The sequence below is a fragment of the Apteryx rowi genome, unplaced genomic scaffold (assembly GCF_003343035.1).
Source record: "Apteryx rowi isolate R43461 unplaced genomic scaffold, aptRow1 scaffold_24, whole genome shotgun sequence".
In the NCBI taxonomy this organism is placed as follows: Eukaryota; Metazoa; Chordata; class Aves; order Apterygiformes; family Apterygidae; genus Apteryx; species Apteryx rowi.
The window spans coordinates 1190695-1211365 of NW_020448752.1; the positions used below are offsets into that span (position 1 = coordinate 1190695).

The 20671-nt window shown below is 46.9% G+C and overlaps 1 protein-coding gene across 7 annotated transcripts in view; it reads left to right on the forward strand.

Moving 5' to 3' along the window:
- Positions 1–6: 6 nt before the first annotated feature.
- Positions 7–20671, forward strand: part of MED12 (mediator complex subunit 12) — a 38358-nt gene continuing 17693 nt past the window's right edge. For 6 of the 7 annotated variants that reach the window (XM_026066134.1, XM_026066135.1, XM_026066139.1 and 3 more), the window contains exons 1-22: positions 7–146; positions 994–1098; positions 2021–2212; positions 4048–4207; positions 5548–5723; positions 6001–6111; positions 6684–6938; positions 9177–9323; positions 9611–9710; positions 10190–10326; positions 11185–11316; positions 11765–11891; positions 12561–12790; positions 13253–13333; positions 14230–14403; positions 14711–14855; positions 15797–15915; positions 16056–16199; positions 16998–17161; positions 17419–17550; positions 19899–20126; positions 20355–20499. In XM_026066134.1, the coding sequence (XP_025921919.1) occupies positions 48–146; positions 994–1098; positions 2021–2212; positions 4048–4207; positions 5548–5723; positions 6001–6111; positions 6684–6938; positions 9177–9323; positions 9611–9710; positions 10190–10326; positions 11185–11316; positions 11765–11891; positions 12561–12790; positions 13253–13333; positions 14230–14403; positions 14711–14855; positions 15797–15915; positions 16056–16199; positions 16998–17161; positions 17419–17550; positions 19899–20126; positions 20355–20499 (3303 nt within the window). In that variant the 5' untranslated portion in view covers positions 7–47. The remainder of the gene's footprint in view (positions 147–993; positions 1099–2020; positions 2213–4047; positions 4208–5547; positions 5724–6000; positions 6112–6683; positions 6939–9176; positions 9324–9610; positions 9711–10189; positions 10327–11184; positions 11317–11764; positions 11892–12560; positions 12791–13252; positions 13334–14229; positions 14404–14710; positions 14856–15796; positions 15916–16055; positions 16200–16997; positions 17162–17418; positions 17551–19898; positions 20127–20354; positions 20500–20671) is intronic. The other variant, XM_026066138.1, reaches the window with a different exon arrangement.

Consider the following 20671-nt stretch of genomic DNA (forward strand, 5'->3'; position numbering starts at 1 on the left):
CCTTGTTGTGGCCCGGCCGCCTCTGCCCGCCGGCCGGCCCGCCCGGGATGGCGGCCTTCGGCGTCCTCAGCTACGAGCACCGCCCGCTCAAGCGCCCGCGCCTCGGCCCGCCCGACGTCTACCCGCAGGACCCCAAGCAGAAGGAGGTGCGGCCCGGCCCGGGGGGCGGGGGGACCCCGGGGGCGCGGGGACCCCTGTGCCACCGCGGCCTGGTGCAGCGACCCCCCGGCTGGGCTCCCCTGAGGGGTGCGGGGAGCCCGGCGGTGCGGAGGCCCTGTGCCCCCGGCCCGGTGAAGGGACCTCCCCCGGCTGAGCTCCCCTGGGGGTGTGTGTGGGGACCCCTGTGCCCCTCCGGCCAGGTTTGGGGCCTGGTGAAGGGACCCCCCGGTTGAGCTCCCCTGGGGGTGTGTGGGGGGACCCCAATGGTGTGGAGACCCTGTGCCCCCAACCTAGGGGAGGCCCTGGGTGAGCTCCCCTGGGGGGTGTGTGGGGACCCCTGTGCCTCTCTGGCTGGGTTTGGGGCCTGGTGAAGGGACCCCCCTTGGCTGAGCTCCCTTGGGGGTGTGTGGGGACCCCTGTGCCCCTCTGGCTGGGTTTGGGGCCTGGTGAAGGGACCCCCCTTGGCTGAGCTCCCTTGGGGGTGTGTGGGGACCCCTGTGCCCTCCGGCCGGGTTTGGGGCTTGGTGAAGGGACCCCCCCCCGGCTGAGCTCCCTTGGGGTGTGTGTGTGGACCCCTGTGCCCCTCTGGCCGAGTTTGGGTCCCAGTGAAGGGACCCCTGGTTGAGCTCCCGTGGGGGGGTGCACAGCCCTCGTGCCTTGTCAGCGTGGCTTCCCCTCCCCAAGCCCTCATCCTGGGCGCAGCCTGGCAGCGAAGGCCTCGGGGCGGGCGAGTGGGACCTGGCGGGGCCTTGTGCTGTCTCCACACTGGGCGAGCAGTCATGGCAGGGATAGGAGATGCCTCGCTGGGCGATGCTGATCATCTTTCTCCTGCAGGATGAGCTGACTGCTCTAAATGTCAAGCAAGGTTTCAATAACCAGCCGGCCGTCTCCGGGGACGAACACGGCAGCGCCAAAAACGTTAATTTCAATCCCGCCAAGGTGAGAGCCCTCCGGAGCAGCGCCGGCACCTGGCGGCCGCGGGGACAGCCAGATGGGTCCCCCACGGTTCTGGATCTCACACCTTTTATGCATTCATAACTAGGAGCTCTTTCTCTTTAGGATGGATATTTTAGGACGTAACCTTTTGTCCCTAGAGAATCGGAGTTCTGTGTTTGTTTGCATTCTTTTGGAACGGTGTCTCCCCTCTGAGAGAGCAGATCTTGCACTGTTGTGGCAGATCTTTATCTGCAGTCCTTGTGAAAGCTGCACCTAGAAGTCCTTATATTCTGCAATTAAAACGGAAGACTAGAGTATCAGTAGCAGGAAACGTCTTCCAAATTGTTTGGGTTGCGTTATTGCCATGGTTGAAGAGAGGATTTCTTGAACCATCTGGCAACTTAAACATGGGAGTTACATAACAGACCTTAAGTTCGTCTTTACTATTTCTGAAATCAAGATTTTCACTTCCTGGTCTCCCTCAGGAGAGGAGTAGTAATGAACTGGGATGGAAAGAAATCAGTAAGCACAGTATTTCCATTTTCCTTGGCTGACATCCATGCCAGCGGCCTTCTATCTGGTTTGACTTAAGTTTGTGTAAAGAGTTGTGTCCATCTGAACTTGAGTCCCTGCTCATTTATTGAAAGTGTTCGGTTGTCCTGTATGGAGTCTTCCTGAAGTGCTCCTCTTTACAGATATAACAAAGGGAATTATTGGCAGGTTTTTTATGTTTCAAAAGCTTGCGCTAGTGAGACTTCTGGTAGGAAGGACAGATGGAAAGGATAGACAGGATTTTAGGCATGTAGAACAGGTCTTTGAGCTATAAAATATAATTCATCCTTTTTTTTTTTTTTTTTTTTCCAGATCAGAAAACGACACACCAAACACAGAGATCAACACACTTCACACACACGACGCTCTCCAGATCAGTTCAAACTTTAGTAGTATTATTGCAGAAAAGCTGCGCTGTAATACACTGCCTGACACGGGAAGACGGAAACCCCAGGTGAATCAGAAGGATAACTTTTGGCTGGTAACAGCGCGTTCTCAGAGTGCCATAAACAACTGGTTCACAGATCTGGCTGGAACTAAGCCCCTCACTCATCTCGCCAAAAAGGTATGTTACAGGGGAGGCTGCCTGGCAGGGCAAAGCATGTGATCTATGCTTATTTCTGAAATTTTCATTTAGTAGAAGGCTTTACTGTTTGGAGAAGTTTCTTCTGTGCACATCACCTAAAATTTTCAGCTTGAAGAGCAGATTCAGGACTTGTGTTGCAGTAGTTGCAGTCTCCCCACTCAAACAACTGGTTTCTGGTCAGTTATTTGTAGGTTGTCTTTTGGCTCGTATAATATAACTGACTGACTTTGAGGTTCTCATGCTCTTCAGAGGAGCTGGATGCTGTTGCCCTCAGTTAGCCTGTTGTTTAGATTAGGACCGTTCCTCTTGGGGGAAGGGGGGGGTTTCCAAGTTCTCAAAAGTTACAGTGAGAATTACTGGAAATAAGCAGCCAAATGGGAGTTTCCAAGTTCTCAAAAGTTGCAGTAAGAATTACTGGAAATAAGCAGCCAAATAACTTCCCAGACTTCTGTTGCAATGGCGTGTGTTTCTGTTTTCAAACTGAGAAGACGTTCGTGTGATAGCCTGGTTTGAGACCAAACTATAAAATGCTTCTGTGCCCTGGGATCTGGGGCTAGGTGTTGCCATGTAGCATTTTGAATTCTTTGAGGGTATGGAAGAAGAAAGAAGGGTCCTGCTCTGCCATTTTATAGGGGAGCTAACTCTCTGTCAAGGTGGGCCTATAAACAGGGAACTTGGGAAACCAGTGTGCGTTATGGAGAAACATAATTGCCCATTGTGGAATAGTAGCAGAGCACATAGTTTAGCAGCTGGGGTTTGCCTGGCCCTTGGAATTCTGAGTCAGTCTTGGGAAAATAGTCAGGCTTCCCCAGAATCTCTTTCTGTAAACTTTTAGTACTTGCACCCTTGCCTGTTGGCTCTCCCTTTCTTAAGGTCTTTGTGAAAAGCTGAGCCTTTCAGGGCCTTCCCCAGTTTCCGACAATATGCTCCATCAGTCTTTATCGACTTAGACGTGAACGCGGCTGTGGTCAGTAGCCCCAGGTTCAGATAGCCAAACAGGCTGTCTTTGTGTCTTTGAGGCATCAGAGAATAGTTGGGGAAGAATGTAAGAAACATAGCAAACGAGTGAATCAACAGTTGTTGGTTTAGGGACTTGGAGATACCTACCAAATGCACTTGTTTTCTGTGAATTTATCTAGTCCTTCTGTGAATCCATCCATACTTTTGCTCTTTATAGTATCCTGTGGAAACAAGCTCCGTATTTGTACTTTTTCATGTGATGTGTTGTTGTTTTCTGTTTTATAAATCTGCAGTCTGATAATTTCACTGGTGTTCCCCCATATTGTATCTTGAAATTTGAAACTTGGATTAACGAATTCGTTCCTACTATAAATACTGAATTTCCTTTTTCTCCCTCTCTTCTGTTGGCCACTTGTAATTTTATAAGACTTTGTAAACAAAACAGAATGATTACGAAACTTAAGAGTCCTATCTCTTCAGGTTGCACTCATGTAGAAGATACTCCGTGCTTCTGATTCAGTCCGTAGTCTGTACCATTCTTCGTTGTCCACATCCTCTCTGGATAACCAGAGCTGTTTGCAGGATTCAGGGTGTGGATTTACAGTGATGTAATTATGTTTTCTGTTTTCTTTCAATTTATTTCTTAATGCTTCTGATTACATTGACATGCAGCTCTGGTACTGTTGCTTTCTGACCAGAAATGAATTCTTGCAGTAGCTTTCTTGCGACACAGAGCAACGCAGTACTTATTTTCTGCCCTACACAGTTCGCAGAGCCTATAAGTACATGTGGTTGTTTTGGAATAGTTCCTATCTAAGTCCTTGGTTGCGGTTTCCCCCTCCCTGTTGTTACAGGTGCCCATCTTTAGCAAGAAGGAAGAGGTCTTCGGTTATTTGGCAAAATACACTGTTCCGGTGATGAGAGCGGCCTGGCTCATCAAAATGACTTGTGCCTATTATGCTGCCATCACAGAAACCAAGGTGAAAAAGCGGCATGTCATCGATCCCTTCATTGGTGAGCACTAGTTTTGTTTGTCCTTGGTGTTCCCGTCTCAGGCTGCTCTTGAGTAGTAAGAGGTAGCTTGGAAATCAATGTGAGCTTGTTTCCTGCTGGAAAAATGCTAGAGTTTTGATTTGTAACTGCCTAAAGCAACGGGGCCCACTTGTGAGAGCACTCTATTGAAAAGTAGGTCTCAATAGCAAGAAATACTTCCTTAGAGCCTGCCTCTTCTTTCTCCCCCTCCCTTCTGATAACTCCCCGTTAGTTCTGCTGTTCCCAGTGTGCCCCATAAACTGGTTTTCTTTTAATGTTTATAGATTTCCAGTTTTTATGCAGTATCATTTAGCTAGATTAGTTTCTTCTCAAGTGAGCAAGTATGTTTCCCAGAGATTTCCAATATATTGTTGCCTGTTCATATTTCTGGTCTTTTTAGGCCTCACTGGGTCCTCTCTCTAATGTCCTTTGCGTTCTGGCCTGCTCCAGATTAATGCAGTCTAGGACCTCCTCTGTCTGTTTTCTAGTTTGTATGGCTGTCACCACAGTATCTGACCACACACATGCCTTTAAAAAGCAGTATTAGCAGCTGAGGTCCATGGATTCTTTTTCTACTTGTTTATCTTTGGTGTAAAAATTACACAGGCTTTTTAATTCTATTATAGGAGGCTGATCAGTTTATTAAATATATTTATTCCATTTAATCTCCTGTCTTTGGATGTTTGTCCTACTGCTGATCCTTTCAGCACTGTTGGTTTCAGGATGTTGCATATTTTGTCTTGGGTTTTATCATCTTCGTTGTCCCAGAGGAGTGTAATTGCGTTGTCATTTTGTGTGTTAAGTTTGTCTCTTACACTGTTATGTTTTAGTAAAAATAATTGTTTGGAAGATTAGCTGATCATGGCTTTACCCTGGTATCTGAAACAGATTAAGGAACAAGTTCAGACTTGAAGTGTTTCCAGTGTTTCTGATGTCTGTCAGATTACTGAGGATGCTAAATCAGGCTGGTCTAACGCTGCTGCCTGCTGGAAATCTTTTTCTTTCCACTTGCTGATTCTCAACAACAGCTGTGAAGGATTTTTTCTTCCTAACTTTTCTTGTATGAAGACAAAGTGACTTTTTTTTTTTCCTCCCCAGACACAGAAGCTTTTCCCTATGTTTCCTATTTTAGTGCAYGCTCCTTCCTCCCTGAAACCTCCAGCTCACAGGCAAAGCTAATTTTCTGACACTTACTTTCCTGTCTTTGTGTTTCTGTCCTTCTCAAACAATAGGAAATTTCTGGATTGCTACCTGGCACCAGCCTGTTCTTGCCTTGCTTCTCTTTGCCACTACTCATTGCTAACCTGTTTTCTTTTCTCCAGAATGGACGCAGATCATCACCAAGTACCTGTCGGAGCAGCTGCAAAAAATTGCYGAGTTCTATAGGCAGCTCCCAGGGCAAGGCTGTGGTTCACCGTCTGGGCCAATGCCCCAAGAGGTGGAACAAGCTCTGAAGCAGTGGGACTACAATGAGAAACTAGCTATGTTCATGTTCCAGGTGAGGGACTGGAGGGAGCTGTTGAGTGGGCGTGTGGCAGAGGGGCACTAGGGAAAAGGTAYGCAAAGGGATTCATTTGTGTAGAATATGCTCCTTTTATGAGTAGACTTCCAGGGCTGGATGTAGTTTTGAGCTCAGTGGTGGAACAGGGTACAGAATTGTGCAAACTTCTAGAGTATTTCTGCCTTCAGAAAGCAAGCAGCTGCTGCTGCTCTGCCCGAACTCGCTGAGCGTTGCTTTTGCTTTTTCCATTTGCTCTGCCATTGTCTGTGTGCAGGATGGCATGCTGGACCGACACGAATTCCTGACTTGGGTCCTTGAGTGCTTTGAGAAGATACGATCAGGAGAAGATGAATTTCTGAAAATGCTCCTACCCCTGCTGCTGCGGGTGAGAACAACTTGCCCATCTGGCTTCAGGAGAGCGCTGACTTCCTCTGTTGTCAGTCCCCTCCCTGTTGCCTAAGGGATGATGAGCTGTTTTGCTCTGAGAACACTAGGGAGTGACCTTCTATTTGACTGTCATTTGGCAGCTAATGCAAGGAAGTCTGCTTTGTCCTGGTCTTCTCTGTTTTTTCCTTCCTTACCATGTTTTCCTGCTCTAGACCTGGTAATCCCTGCCCATGTCATAACTGCGATAGTCGGATTCTTGGGATTCATTGTCCACTACTGCAGGGAAATGGCTTTTCTTTCCTTCTGTCACAACATATTCTAGCTAGGCCTTCCAAGCCCAGGAAAGGCTGGGTGTGGGTAAATTGAGGTGCATGAAGTCATTGCCATAGCAGAGCATTTGGAGAGTTTCTCTGGTGCTTAGTAGCCAATGAATGACCGTTTTGCTAAGGAGCTCTCTGTAAAAGGCAGCCATCTCTGCAAGGCAGTGCCACACAATATATGCCTTTGGGAGGGTCAGAGGTTTCTCCCATGTTGCTCGTAACCAGGATGTTTTTCCCTTTTTCCCTACAGTACTCTGGAGAGTTTGTGCAGTCTGCGTACTTGTCCAGACGTCTGGCCTACTTCTGCACCCGCAGACTTGCTATGCAGCTGGATGGTGCTGGCGGGCACCCACCCCACATCCTGTCCACACAGCCAGGGAATGCTCTTCCTTCAACTCCCACCCCTCAGCCAGCTGCCGGGAATCCTCCCCCCAGCCCCTTCAGTGACCTACTGCTGTGCCCTCAGCACCGGCCGGTGGTATATGGGCTCAGCTGCATCCTCCAGGTAGGCTTGAATAACAGTTGGTGACAGCAGAGTCAGCAGGGATAGTTTATATTGTATGCCATCCCAGAAAAATCATTACCTGCTGAGTCGAGAGCTTCCTGAGAGGGGACATCTCAAACCATGACTGTCAAACTGTAAGTCTTTGCTGAGGTGCTTCAGAGCTTCGGTACCAAACTCCAGTGCTACAGTAGTGCCCTTGACTGACTTGCATGAGAAAAGTGGGTTGGGCGTACTGGGTGTTGTCCCGGGAAGAGACTGTCAATGAATTAAAAGGGGTCGTGGTTGATGATCCCATGCGGGGGAGTCTGGTAAGCCTTTTGCTCTGTTCACAGATACCTTAGATGCCTAGGGAAGTTTTGCAGAAGAGGAAATGAAAAAGGGACATTTCGTTTACTGTTTTGTATGTCAGTAAACGGTTGTCATCTAGGGAAAGGAATTATGCCAGAAGTGAAAGAGCACTTTGTAATTAATTTTGAGAGTTCCTTTTTTTTTTTTTTTTTTTAATAAGTAACACTGTTTGTATGGAAGACCTTTTACTGTTTAGGCAGACCACTTTCTTCTGAAGTGGTGGCAGACTATGAAAAGGAATGACTCCAAACTCTTAAGGTGTAGATTTTCAACTGATAAAGTCATACCTTGCAGTAAAAGGGCAAGGTTACAGATGCTTTACTGAAAAGAGATGTTTAGGGGCAAACACTGTTGTGTCACCATGGTACTCAGTCCATCCAGTGTTTTGTGTCAAAGGGAGATAGGTGAGTTCTGTTTAATGTGTGCGTTCATGGTTGTGTGTCTTTCTCCTTCAAGAGGAGAGTGACTGGGTCAGGTGGATCCCTGTGGAGGGAGTGGAGATTGCCCCTTCTTGGGGAGCAAAGGAGCTTGTTGAAACAGAATCTTTCAGAGTGCATGATGGAGCAGAAGGAGAGGAAGAGAGCAGAGAGCTGGGAGCCTGCAGCTCAGCAGAGAGACTGAAACTGAGACCGGGGAGCACTGGCAGGATTGAGGGGCAGCCAGCCAGCTCTCAAACAGGGTAGAAAGAACCTTCCCAGGGAACAGTTGGCTAGAAGTAAGGATCTGTCTGCAAGAGTCTAGAGAGCAAGGGGTATGGGGGGTTATTTGTAACCCCTTTATGTTTCTATTAAGTCTTCCTTAGTCACTTTCAGTTTTAAAAGTGGTTTGTTTGTTTTTTTCTAGTTTGTGTGATGAAACATGGCTTTTTGAATATAAAAATTCCTTGTCTGGGGAGCTTACTTTAGGAAAAGGATGCAGGCAAATACACCTCAAAGATTTGGCTGACTTAGGGTCATCTGAATACAACCTGATTAAAAAGTTTGGTTAATGATGGTCTGGTCTTTTTAGTATATATCAGAAGAACACTTCTGATAGAAGATCTGCAGATCTTCTGACCTGCAGATAGTAGATGAGGCTAAGACAGATAAGATCTAATGGTTGGAAGTTGGAGCTGGGTAAAGTCAGGCTGGAAGTAGAGATGCATTTCTAACAGTGTGCATGATTAACTTTTACTCAAGTGTCTTAGAGATGTTATGAGCTCTTTGATTTGGAGTGCTTACGGCAACCTTGGTTGTCTGTCTTCAGGTCTGTCTCCTGTGAGCCAGAAGCTTGTAGGGGTGTTTCCTAGGAATCGTTCAGCAAAGTTACTTGTCTGTGTTTATGTGGGTGTCTGTACAAGATCATAAAATAATGAAAGCACGTGTATAATAGTATTGTTATTATAATCACCATTATAATCATTATAATTATAAAATAATGTAATGAGTTTGGGGCTGTTGACTCATATATTTCTCTTGCACTTTACTCTTGGTGAGTGCTATAAATCACTAATGTAAATGCTGCTTCTGGGCCAGGAGGATTGGATAGCACACTGACAATGCGAGTCATGGAAAGTAAGTTCACTTTAGAAGCAGCAGGGAACTCTGCAGCAACGTGTTGCTGCTTTTGGATAACCTGGAACTCTGGCCTTGGCTTCTTGATCATATCTAGGCCAAGAATCAATACAGCAAAAATACTAGTTTATTCCTTTCTATCCTAGTATGGTCTTTAGCCTGAAGACTCTTTCAGAGCTTGAGACAAGTTACACCCACCTAGAAAGTAAATATTTGTACAGGTTGATGTATCTCTGGACAGTAGGATAGAGGAGTGGTTACTTCTGTAAGAAGTAACCTAACTTAGAGTGTTTTGACATGGATTTGTTCAATGATACTGATTTTCTGTCTGATGCAGAGTATAATTCTGTGTTGCCCAAGTGCCCTGGTATGGCATTACTCATTGACTGACAGCAGGATAAAGACTGGCTCTCCGCTGGACCACCTGCCGATAGCCCCATCCAACTTGCCCATGCCAGGGGGAAATTCGGCCTTTACACAGCAGGTGAGCAGCCTTCAGAAAAGGGAGCTAGAGCGGCCCAGGATATTAGCTGCATCTTAGTTCATTCAGGATTTTCTTTTCATGCTGTGTGGTGAGCATAGCCAGAGGTGCCGTCTCGCTCCTGAGGAGTTAACTGCTCCCATTCTGCTATAAACAAGACAGTGATGTCCTTGGAAGATGGACAAAATCTAACGTCAAGTAGGACTACTGTCATGCTCTTTGTTTTCTGTTTCTTGCACAGCACTTCTAAGGCATCCTATTGTATATTTATGCATGTCTTTTGCTTTTAGGTTCGGGCAAAGCTCCGTGAAATTGAGCAGCAGATAAAGGAACGTGGCCAAGCTGTGGAGGTTCGCTGGTCATTTGACAAGTGTCAGGAAACCACAGCAGGTAACTTGCTGTAGGCTAAAATTTCTCTCCCCTGTTCTGTGTGTTACCTTGAAAAACTTCCCATCTGGCCATTCTCTTTGTTTTTCCTATTTGCTGGTGTTCAGTTTGTCAGCAATGAAGAGAACCAAATGGCTCTTTTTTTTTTTTTTTCCAGTGCAAAATCTTGCATGGGTCAACTCCCCTGGACATAGTAGGAGTATCTATTACTGGAAGCTGGAAATGTGTACCAGAGAACTATACTCCTGTGTACTTGCCATGCTCCGATACTTTCCCCTAACATCTGCTATTGGCCACTGTGCGAGTCAGGATACTAAGCTAGATGGACCCTTGCTTGACCAATACAGCTTTCCGTAGGCTGTCCTAGGCGGTCTCCCGAGCAATGAGCTCACAGAAATTTTTTTTATTTTTATTTTTTCTTCGCTCCAGAGTCTGTTGTACCGGTTGCCAAGCATTCCTTTCTCTTCTTTGTTCTGTTTTAGGTTTCACTATTGGCCGTGTCTTGCACACTTTAGAAGTTCTGGACAGTCACAGCTTTGAAAGATCTGACTTCAGCAATTCTTTGGATTCCTTATATAACAGGATATTTGGGCTGGGTCCAACCAAAGACAGTCATGAGGTGCTTGGGACATTGCTGCTGGGTCCTGGTCTTGGATAGTGGCTACGTTCTTGTTTATGTTCCACAGTTACTGTCCTGTATCTGCAGAGGGCTGCCTAGCAAGTGGCCCGTGGCCAAGAGATGAGATCCCCACTGAAAAAGATTTTGTGCAGCCTTAAGTTAGGGAGACTAACTTAAGACTTGTATTAGGGAGACATCCTCACTGAAGTTAGAATGGAGCTAGTCTAAGCTTATGCTAACAAATGTGTGTAGGCTTGAGACAATCCGTACAGCTGGCTGAGGAGCCTTCTTACAGAAGGCATGAATCCAGATAGCAGATTGATGGTAAAGACATGTTGTGTGTCTGAGAATGGTAAATGCTGGCCTTGCCAGATTTTGGGCTGGCAGCTGCTTCCTGGGAGTCTGGGAGCTCGCAGTTCAAGTTCCTCTTAGCCTGGGAGCTGACACATTTGTGGTGTTAAGACCTCAGTGCAACAGATGCTGCATTGGTTCCTGGAAATGAGCTGCAAGGCTGGTAGTTTGCATATTTGGTATAATGCTGTCAAGAAACTTTGTTCCAGTTTGTGCTAAGATTAGCAGCCCATAGATGTGCTGCTGAAAGAGAGATGAACTTCCTGAAGAAATACCAGCTTGGAGATTTGTTAAGGGCTGTGGTTCACCTCATGTTCCAAAGTGGAGTCTCTTTGGAAAGCAGAGGCAAAGCAGGAGGGTTCTACCTTGGCATCTCCTCTCCATGTTAGGAAGAGGGGCATGTAGCAGTCTTCATTAGGCTCCCTGTGGTATCCAACCTGAGGCCTTGGGGCTGCTCACCACTTTTATTTGGCTCAGAGTCTCACCATTGTGCTTATATCTCAACAGATCTCCCCAGATGATGATGCAGTGGTGGCCTTGCTGTGTGAATGGGCTGTCAGCTATAAGCGTTCTGGGCGCCACAGGGCTATGGTCGTGGCCAAACTGCTGGAAAAGCGTCAGGCAGAGATAGAGGCTGAGGTAAGTCCTTATTCCTGGTGGAAGCCTAATAGCAGTAAAGGAGAACAGTGGTTACCTGACTGCCAGTTTGTTGCAACACCGACAGGCAAAGGCTCGTCTGTGCAATACCTCTTAACACTGGTGCTGTTAACCATGGCATTTGCTTCATCTAACCCAGAGTAGGTCATAAATGAGCGTGTGGCATGGTGCTGTTTTGTGTATATCCCTTTGTGTATATCTCTTGGATACTTCTAGAGACAGGTGATTGCAGTGCAGAAGTACTAGCATTCGTGGGCACTGTGAAGTAGTTTACAGAACTCTCTGTGTGATGGTGGCTTTCCCTTAAGTGCAAGATAGGAAAATAGTCTTGAGAGGATCTCTTTTTTTTGGGGGGGGGGGAGTGTTTGTGGGTAGTGAGTTTCTTTTCTCCTCTGGGGCAGCAGCCTGTACTTTTTTTTTATTTCTGCAGAGGTGTGGGGACTCTGAAGTCGTGGATGAGAAGGGCTCCATCTCCTCAGGCTCGCTCTCGGCAGCCAGCGCTCCTGTCTTTCAGGATGTCCTTATGCAGTTCCTTGACACTCAAGCTCCTATGCTAAGTATGTAATAAGAACCTGTGGTCCTCCAGTTTCCCTCTAGCTTTCCCTCTCCTGCAAAATTTTGGACTTGCATGCTATTTTTTGTAGTGTAGGTCTTGGTTGTACCCAGATTCTCTCTCTGGCTTCCTTGCAATCCAGAGCAAACCTTGGAGAGGGAGGGAAAGCAGCCTGAAGGGCCAGATGACAGGAAGGGAATGCAGAAGCATCCCTGTTAAGAGAGTGTTGGCCAAGAATGAACAAATATAACTTAGTCGGGAATTAATTCAGGCTGAGAACTAGAAGGTGGTTTCTAACTAATAAGTGACAAAGCTCTGAAAAGCCTCTCAGTAGGCATACTGCAAACAAATGTGTTAAGGGGGAGAGGATACAGTTATGAATAATGCTGAGGGACTATGTTTGTACACCCAGGAATGGCCTTTCCAGTCTAAAGTCCTGTTCCTCTGGTCCCTGAGACTATCTAGCGAGCTGTTTACTTATTTACTTACTGCCCATTCAAGCTGAGCTTTCTGGTCTCTGCCCCTGCTGTAGTCTCAGAACTGCATATCAGCCTTTTTTTTTTTACCATATTGAGATCTCTAGAAACACCTTCTCTGGTCCTAGGTTAGGTGTCTGGTGAGGCTCAGTGTTACAGAAGAACTCTAACACTGACTGTCTCTGCTGTCCTTCCAGCTGATCCTGGGAAGGAAAATGAGAAGGTGGAGTTCTTTAACCTGGTGCTGCTCTTCTGTGAATTAATCCGACATGATGTCTTCTCTCACAACATTTACATGTGCACACTCATCTCCCGGGGTGATCTTGCCATGGACTCTCATGGACCTCGCCCGCCCTCGCCCTTCGATGACCCTGCTGAGGAGCATGACAGGAAGGAGACGGAGGGAAACAGTGGCATCAAGCTAGAGGTGAGAGTACAAGCATCATGGCCTCCCTCTGCACCTCCCTGTGCTGTGCTTCCCCATTCTTACCAACTTTGCAGCCTTCTTGCTATTACCTGCCAGAGGATGTACCAGTGACTCCTAGTTTTTCTTCCCCCAGGCTATTTCCCTAGCATCTCAGTCTCCAAAGTAGAAAAATAGTTCTAAATAGTGGGAAATGGTCTGCAGAATGTAAAGGGGTAGATGGGAAAGTCCTGCGCTGCTCAGAGGTGAGCAGTGTAGCACGAGGCACTGTGAGGCCTGCCCCAGATGTCAGGACTTTGCAGTGTGTTTGGCTCCAATTGGGTTTCCCTTGCCAGGTGCAACGGGTGTCGGCATAAAGGAGTGTGCTGTCACTGTCCAACGTAGAAGTGAAGCACTATATTAAAGGAGTCCTTTCTTGTTCCCTGGTGTACCATTGAGACATAAAGCTGCCCTGTTTGTTCCCAGGACACAGGTCTTTCTGAGTCCATGGACATCGACCACAACTCCAGTGTGCTTTTTGATGACATGGAGAAGACAGACTTTTCGGTACGTCCTTGCCGTTTCTCCTACCTGGTACTCAGTAAGTAGGTCAGTATGTTGTACTGGGACCAGGGACTGCATATGCCTCACTTCTGTGCGAGTCCTTGCTCTCTGATATAGAGCCAGTGGGCTGCAAGTGGCTGCATTTGAAGGGAGCTGACGCAACTAAAAGGTCCATATAACCTGTTTCTGCAGATTAGGGTCCGTCAGAGTAGAGTACGTCTTAGTCATTCCTGGGATCTCTTGCCTTGTGGCCTCTGCCAGCCCAGTGCTTGGGTGGGCACCGCTGCTTGGGAGTGGGGAGGAAATGGATGACCATGATAACACCAGGAGAGTGACGATGGCCAAATACTGTTGGCAGTGAGATTCTTGATGACATGGGAAAAGGCACACATCTCCTACCGTCATACTGTATAGCCTGTAGTGCTTCCTTGGTTTTACAGTTCTTCAGTATATTCATGGGCATTGTTCCTGGCTGCAGAATGCTTTCAAGCATTCTGCAACCATGCAAAAATGACACGTGATGGTTGAAAATCCCTGAGTACATACTTTCCTCCAGCTATTTTTGTACTTTCAAGGTACACGTTGGGCTGTTGCGATGTTCAGAGCTGTGTTGCTTTCGTAGGATCCTGGCTCATTTTGTGGAGGTTCCCAAAATCCTAAGGCAGGGTTATTTATTTCCCATTGTTTTTAACTCATTATAGAAGGTGAACCAGAAGATGAAATGTAAATGATGTCTCAGTACGTTGCCTTGCCCAGTGCCCTAAGAGCTGGATGTTTCTCAAACCTTCACTCTTCCTGCTCATTTTTAGGCCTGAGCAGATGTAGCTTCCTTCAGCTCTCTTCAGTGCATGCATGACCGTGTTCCATAACTGCCTTGTCTTGTTCTTACATCTCCCTAGATGTTTTCTCCTCCAATGCATTGTGAATCTAAAGCCAGCCCTTCCCCTGAGAAACCAGATCCTGAAAAGGAAGCAAAGCCTTTGCTGAAGGAAAAGTGTGCAGAAGGAATGCTAGCCTCCCTGTACGACCAGCCTCGGCACATCCAGTATGCAACGCACTTTCCTATTCCTCAGGTATGAGACCTGCTTATAACCCCCATGCTGCTGTCTTGTGCTCCCCTCATGAGGTACTGCTGTAAGCATGAGCCTCACTGAACAGTGTTGAACCTGGTGCCCTTCTGTTCCAGTACTGGTGAGTAAGGAGCACAGTCATGCTTTTCTGCCCTGCTGCAGAAGAGTGATCTGCTCAAGATGTCTCTCTGATTACTCCCAGGGTAGCCTCTGAGACGAAGCTTTCTTTTGCTTTTAAAAGATGCAGATGTGTAACAAAAGCCATTCAGCTTGATATTTACTAACGCGGTTGTCTCTTTTGGTTCCCCAGGAGGAATCGTGCAGTCACGAATGTAACCAACGGTTGGTAGTTCTGTTTGGGGTTGGAAAACAACGGGATGATGCTCGGCATACGATCAAGAAAATAACCAAAGATATTCTAAAAGTTTTAAACAGAAAGAGCACTGCAGAAACAGGTTAGTAGAGCTTGAGCCTCTCCTATCTGAGGAAAGAGCACCTTTCCAGTTGGCTGGCTCCTTTGTCTTGAGTCTTGCAGTGAAAGGATTTTATATAATCTACAGTGCCTGGTAAGCTCTATTAGTCACTGACAGTCTGAAATGACGCTCTGTTCCCAACCATATCGAGCAGCAAATAGGAAGATTTGGTTTCCTGCTAACAATATCTGGTTAATTGAACTTGCCTTCTTCAGAAGGGGATTAAGACGTATCAGGTTCAGAGTGAGACCCTGGCTAAAACTTGTGGTTTTCAGACTTTATTTTCTTAAGTTCTTGCAGCGAGATCATTGTACAGAAACAAGGACAACTTTGTGCACATTAGGCAAAGACCTTGATTAAATGTACCATGCTGTTATGCTTGGGGCACACGCTAAAGGCATAGGATAGGAGACTTGGATAGCTGTGTCAAAATCATAGAGAACCTCTGATTTCCATTGGCCAAGAATCTAGCTACACTTTTTTTTCTCTCTTGGTCAGTCTGGTTCCTGAAAGGCAGCTTGAAATGTGGTAGAAGGATAATTCTTTAAAAGATGAGATGATCTGGCAAAGAAATTTTGAGGCTGAACACATCCCCTCTAGAACATCTAGCTTTATCAGGGAGGCCGTGTGAATCTAAATCAGAAGAGAATGTAGTTCCCCTCCAGGGAATACCTTTACTTGCAATAAATTAGATGTTAACCCTACTTTGTTCCCAGGTTAGAAATTCCTTCCTGGGCAATTGATTGCTGTGAATTCAGGATGGCGCTTATTATCTTGAGGACCGGACTCGGGCTCTCTAGCTATGATGCATGTCAGGAGATGGTCTTGCTGAGGGACTGGCAGCTGCTGATTGCTAATTTCTAGTCATCTCATGATGACAAAGGTAGCCTAATACTGTTTTCTGGCCTTCCCAACTTTGGCAGGTGGAGAGGAAGGCCAGAAGAGGAAAAAGAGCAAGCCAGAAGCATTCCCAACAGCTGAAGATATCTTTGCAAAGTTCCAGCACCTTTCTCACTTTGATCAGCACCAAGTCACATCTCAGGTATGAGGCTCTCGAGAATGCCCTCCTCCTTGGGCCCTGATGTCTCTTTGCAGTACTGAGGGCAGCTTCCTGGAGGGAAAGGGCCTGATCAGGTACTTCTGCAAGGGGAATTACTACCATGTATCTTTTTGCACTTGTAGGTATCTCGCAATGTCTTGGAACAAATCACCAGCTTTGCCTTGGGAATGTCATACCACCTGCCTCTGGTACAGCATGTGCAGTTCATCTTTGACTTGATGGAGTATTCACTCAATATCAGTGGTCTCATCGACTTTGCCATCCAGGTAAGCGTGGAGTGCCCAAGCGCTTCCTGGGATGGGTTCATCAGCCTGAAAGGCAGGAGCACTGTGCTGCCTTAATAGGGCTGGCTACTGGGATCACCGGTGGCCCTCTGACCTGTGTCATGAAAGTGGTCAGATTAGGTGGTCATTGCCATGCTCCTGAGCTGCAGCTGTTAGGAATAGGTTGTTTGTGGCAGGTAGTCCTATACGTCCTGTTCTGAGGATTATTTTTGCAGAGGCTCAAGGTCGCCTTTAAAGGACTTGCTTTGCATCTTTGTCCCTGGCTGCAGCAAGGCCTTACTTTGAGTGAGAAGGGGGTCATCTGTCACTGGTGACTCCTCCACCTTGCTCTCCTGGAAGGGTGTTTGGCAGGTGGCAGTGCAGGCTGCATTCTGGATCCTGCTAAAATTCTGTTGCCATTTCTGGCTGGCTGTGCTAGGCATCTATTGGAGCCTTGCTTTGGGTGCTGATGGAATCGAGGATTTTAGCCTTAAAAAGGGAGCCCAGTGAGATTTGTGTGGAAGGACAGAAGTACCAAACAAACTGCCTGCTGCCATCTGTGCCCAAATCATAATCTGCCTCTGACAGCAAAGTGCTGGCAGGCCTCTTGTGCTGCCTGCGTGAGACATTGTGCCTAAGTATTGAGCATTACCTGTTCCAGGGGTACATCTCTAGGCAAAAAGCACCTGCCAGTCCCTGTCCTGGCAGGTCCTATAGGCTGTGGGTGTGGTGTGCCTGCTCCATTTCTGACCTTACCTTACCCCTGTGGCTGTTGAAGGGTTTTTCTGTCATTGGGTGCAGTTGCTGAATGAACTGAGCGTGGTGGAGGCAGAACTGCTGTTGAAATCCTCCGACCTTGTTGGCAGCTACACCACCAGCCTGTGCCTGTGCATCGTGGCTGTGCTGCGGCACTACCACTCCTGCCTTATCTTGAACCAGGACCAGATGGCTCAGGTCTTCGAAGGGTAAGGGAGTCTTCCCCTCACCATGTGGAAGGAAACCAGGTATCTGTTTGGGACTTGTAAGGGGCAGGACTATTTCCCAAAAGGCAGCAACTTTGTGCGTGAGGATTCAGCTCACAGAATCTGAGGGGAAAGGGGTATGTTACCCGGTGGGCGCTGTTGCTGTGTGCTCAGGAAGTGTGGATGATATTTATGTAATGAGGTTATATTCCTTCAGATTTTCTTTTCATGCTGCTGCAGCATTTTTTGTCTCTATACAGTCTGTGTGGGGTGGTGAAACATGGCATGAACCGTTCAGATGGCTCCTCAGCAGAGCGCTGTATCCTGGCCTATCTCTACGACCTGTATACCTCCTGCAGTCACCTCAAAAGTAAATTTGGGGAGCTCTTTAGGTGAGTCTGAGGCAGGCTGGATGCAGTGGGTGCTGACCAGTGAGGCACCATGGCTTAAGCTTTGCTTGTGATCTTGTTTGATGAGATTGTCCCTGAGATCCTCTCAATGGGGAACTGAAATCTTGGGACTAGTCCCTGTTTTGTAGGCAGTAAAGACCCAGTGTTGTACCATCTTGGCTGTTAGGTCTTCAAGTAGTTTTTGGTCAATTGCCTTCAGTAGTCCTCTGCACCTCCACAGGTTTGTTTTTGTCCCACTCCTAGAAGATAGAAGTAGAGAGGTCCGGTCCTGCCAAACTCTGCTGCGTTTCAGTCAGGGGCCTTGGCTGACTGAGTGGCTTGTTGTAAAGGCTATTCTCTGCTCTTGTTCAGCGCTCTAAAAATCTTTGAACTACTTCTGAACCTTCTCTGCTTGGTTCTGGGTTTGCTCTCATGCCACTCTGCCCTCCTTGGCCTTGTTCTGCCCCTGCTGGCTCTTCAGGCTCTGCTCTGCTGATGTTGGCTCGACCTGTTGCTCCGACCTGTGGCCTCGCTTTACTTCGTGGCCTTCTGCCCTCTGCTTTCTCCAGGGAACCGTGCCCCACCAGCCCCCTGCAGAGCTCCTTCCTCTGCAGCCCGTACATAGAGTCTGCAAGGCTCCCTGGCTTTTTGCTCACATGGTCCTGTGAAAGGGTGATTCTCCTTAAAACCCGTTTCCCAGTGCGGTGCTTTACTGTCTTCTCTCCCAGCCCCTGCTCCCTGTTAGTGTTTCCAGTGCTGGTGTGCAGTAGGGACGTCTTAACACTAAGTATCAGTGCCCCTAAGGGACTGTGACAGTTGCTTGTGCCTTGGCATCAGCTGGCTAAACTAACTGCTGAGTGTCTTTGAAGTCTCCCTCTGGATGAAACTGAGAACAAGAGGAAGTGATGTGGTCACAGGTGTGCTGGAGTTTTTTGGAGGAGCCATCACAGGTGTGGAAATGTTAAACCTGATATTAGTTTAAGTGAATTCCCAGGAGCTATTCAGCAAGGCTTTCAAGTAAACAGCCGCAGATAAAAGGGAATAGCCCCTCACAGGCAAACGACAGGGCCTGGAGACAAGGAGTAGGAAGAAGCTTTGTTTCAAGGGTGACTCCCTCCCCAAGGAGTCCCACAGGACTCCGTGCTAGTGCTTGTGCTGTTCAACATATCAAAAGTTGTCTGAGTAGTAATATCAAAACTTTTCATATAATTGTTGTTCAGAATGTAAAAACTGAAGGTGGCTGCAGATAGCTGTAGCAGGGCCCAGTGACTAGGTAGTAAATTGGCAGATGAATCTGTGTGTTGATAAATACAAAATAATGCACAAAGCATTGTCCTTGTTCCCCTCCCAACTTTACATAGCGATGGATATATATGCTACCACTCAGATAAAGTATCTTGTAGCTGTAATAGATACATCAGTGAAAATGTCATCATAGTGTTCAGTAGCAGTCACAAAGCAAATTAAGTATTAGGTATTGTTTGGAAAGGAATGGAGAACAGAACAGAACAGAGGGCATCATTATGCTGCCGTATAATTCAGGGTGCAACTGTATCTTGTGGTTTGAGGCTCCTTGTCTCAAAAAGCACATAGTGGAGTTAGAAAGGTCTAGAGGAGGGTGAGTGGATGCATAACCAGAGGTCTGGAGTGGCTTATTTATGAGGCATAGCTAAGTAGAGTGGATCTCCTCCCCCTGAAGAAGAGGACTGAAGGAGTTTGATAGAAGTTTATAAATCCTGATTGCTATGGAAAAGGGACTGAGTGTTCAGTATGTCTTACAATACAAACACAAAGAGGTATGAATAGAAAGTAATAAATGTTAGGTTCAGAACAAAAGGAAATCCTTCTTTGTAGTGCTCATGGTTGAGCTGTGGAACTCATTTCGTATTGTGACCTCAAAGTCTACTGGATACAAAAAGTAGGTGGACAAATTTGTGGGAAGAAAATCCGTTGAGGAGAGCATTACCTCGTGCTCTGAAAATGTCTGAGCCCCAAGTTGCTAGGATGGGAAGAGTGCTGGGGCAGTATTGTCACATGCCTGCTTTGCTCTTGTACTCTTTTTTGGGCATCCACTATTCTGACACCAAAGGCTGAGCTAGGCGCTTCTTGGATCTGACCGAAATAGCCATTCTTCTGCTATGTTAACTGAGCCCCTGGCAACTTCCAGGTGCTTCCACAGCAAAGAACCAGCCTCACTCTTCTGGGAGAAGCTTTTGTAATGCAAACCAATCTTAAGTCTCCATGTATTCTTGCCCAGGGCTGGGCTTATCTTGCACAGGTTTGCTTTGCTTACACGCATCAATGGAAGCATGTCTGTTGTGCTCCTAATCCCTCTTTCCTGTCCTGTTCAGTGACTTCTGCTCTAAGGTGAAGAACACAATCTACTGCAATGTTGAGCCATCTGATTCCAACATGCTGTGGGAACCTGAATTCATGATTGACACTATTGAGAATCCATCTGCACTTAACTTTACATACACCAACCTGGGCAAGAGCCTCAATGAAAACCCAGCCAACCGCTATAGCTTCGTCTGTAATGCACTTATGCATGTGTGCGTGGGACACCATGATCCAGACAGGTGAGAGGCAAAACCTTCATAGTTTTACTGAGACAATAAAATCCTTAGGGAGGCTAAGAAAGCCAGTAGCCCATGCTTGGCCTTCTAGGAAGAAGGATCAAAGCTGGGTCCGTTAGAGAATTGTTGACCCACCTGTGTGTGTGTGTCTAAAAAGTTTACCCCTGCCTCTTTTTTTTTTTTTTTTATATATATATTTATATATATATATATATATATATATATATACAGGGTGAATGACATTGCTATCCTGTGTGCTGAGCTGACTGGCTACTGCAAGTCTCTAAGTGCCGAGTGGCTGGGTGTGCTCAAAGCTTTGTGCTGCTCCTCCAATAACGGGACCTGTGGCTTCAATGATCTCCTCTGCAATGTTGATGCAAGTGCAAACACTTCAAAGGGGAAATGGAGTTGAACCAGGAGTGGAGGGATCCCTCGGGAGGAGGCAGAGATGGACAAGGGATAGAGCTTTGTCTTCTGAGAGCGGGGGAAAGGCTTTGAGTATTGGGGCTACCTTTCGGTATTGTTGCCACCTGGGCTGATTGTAGATG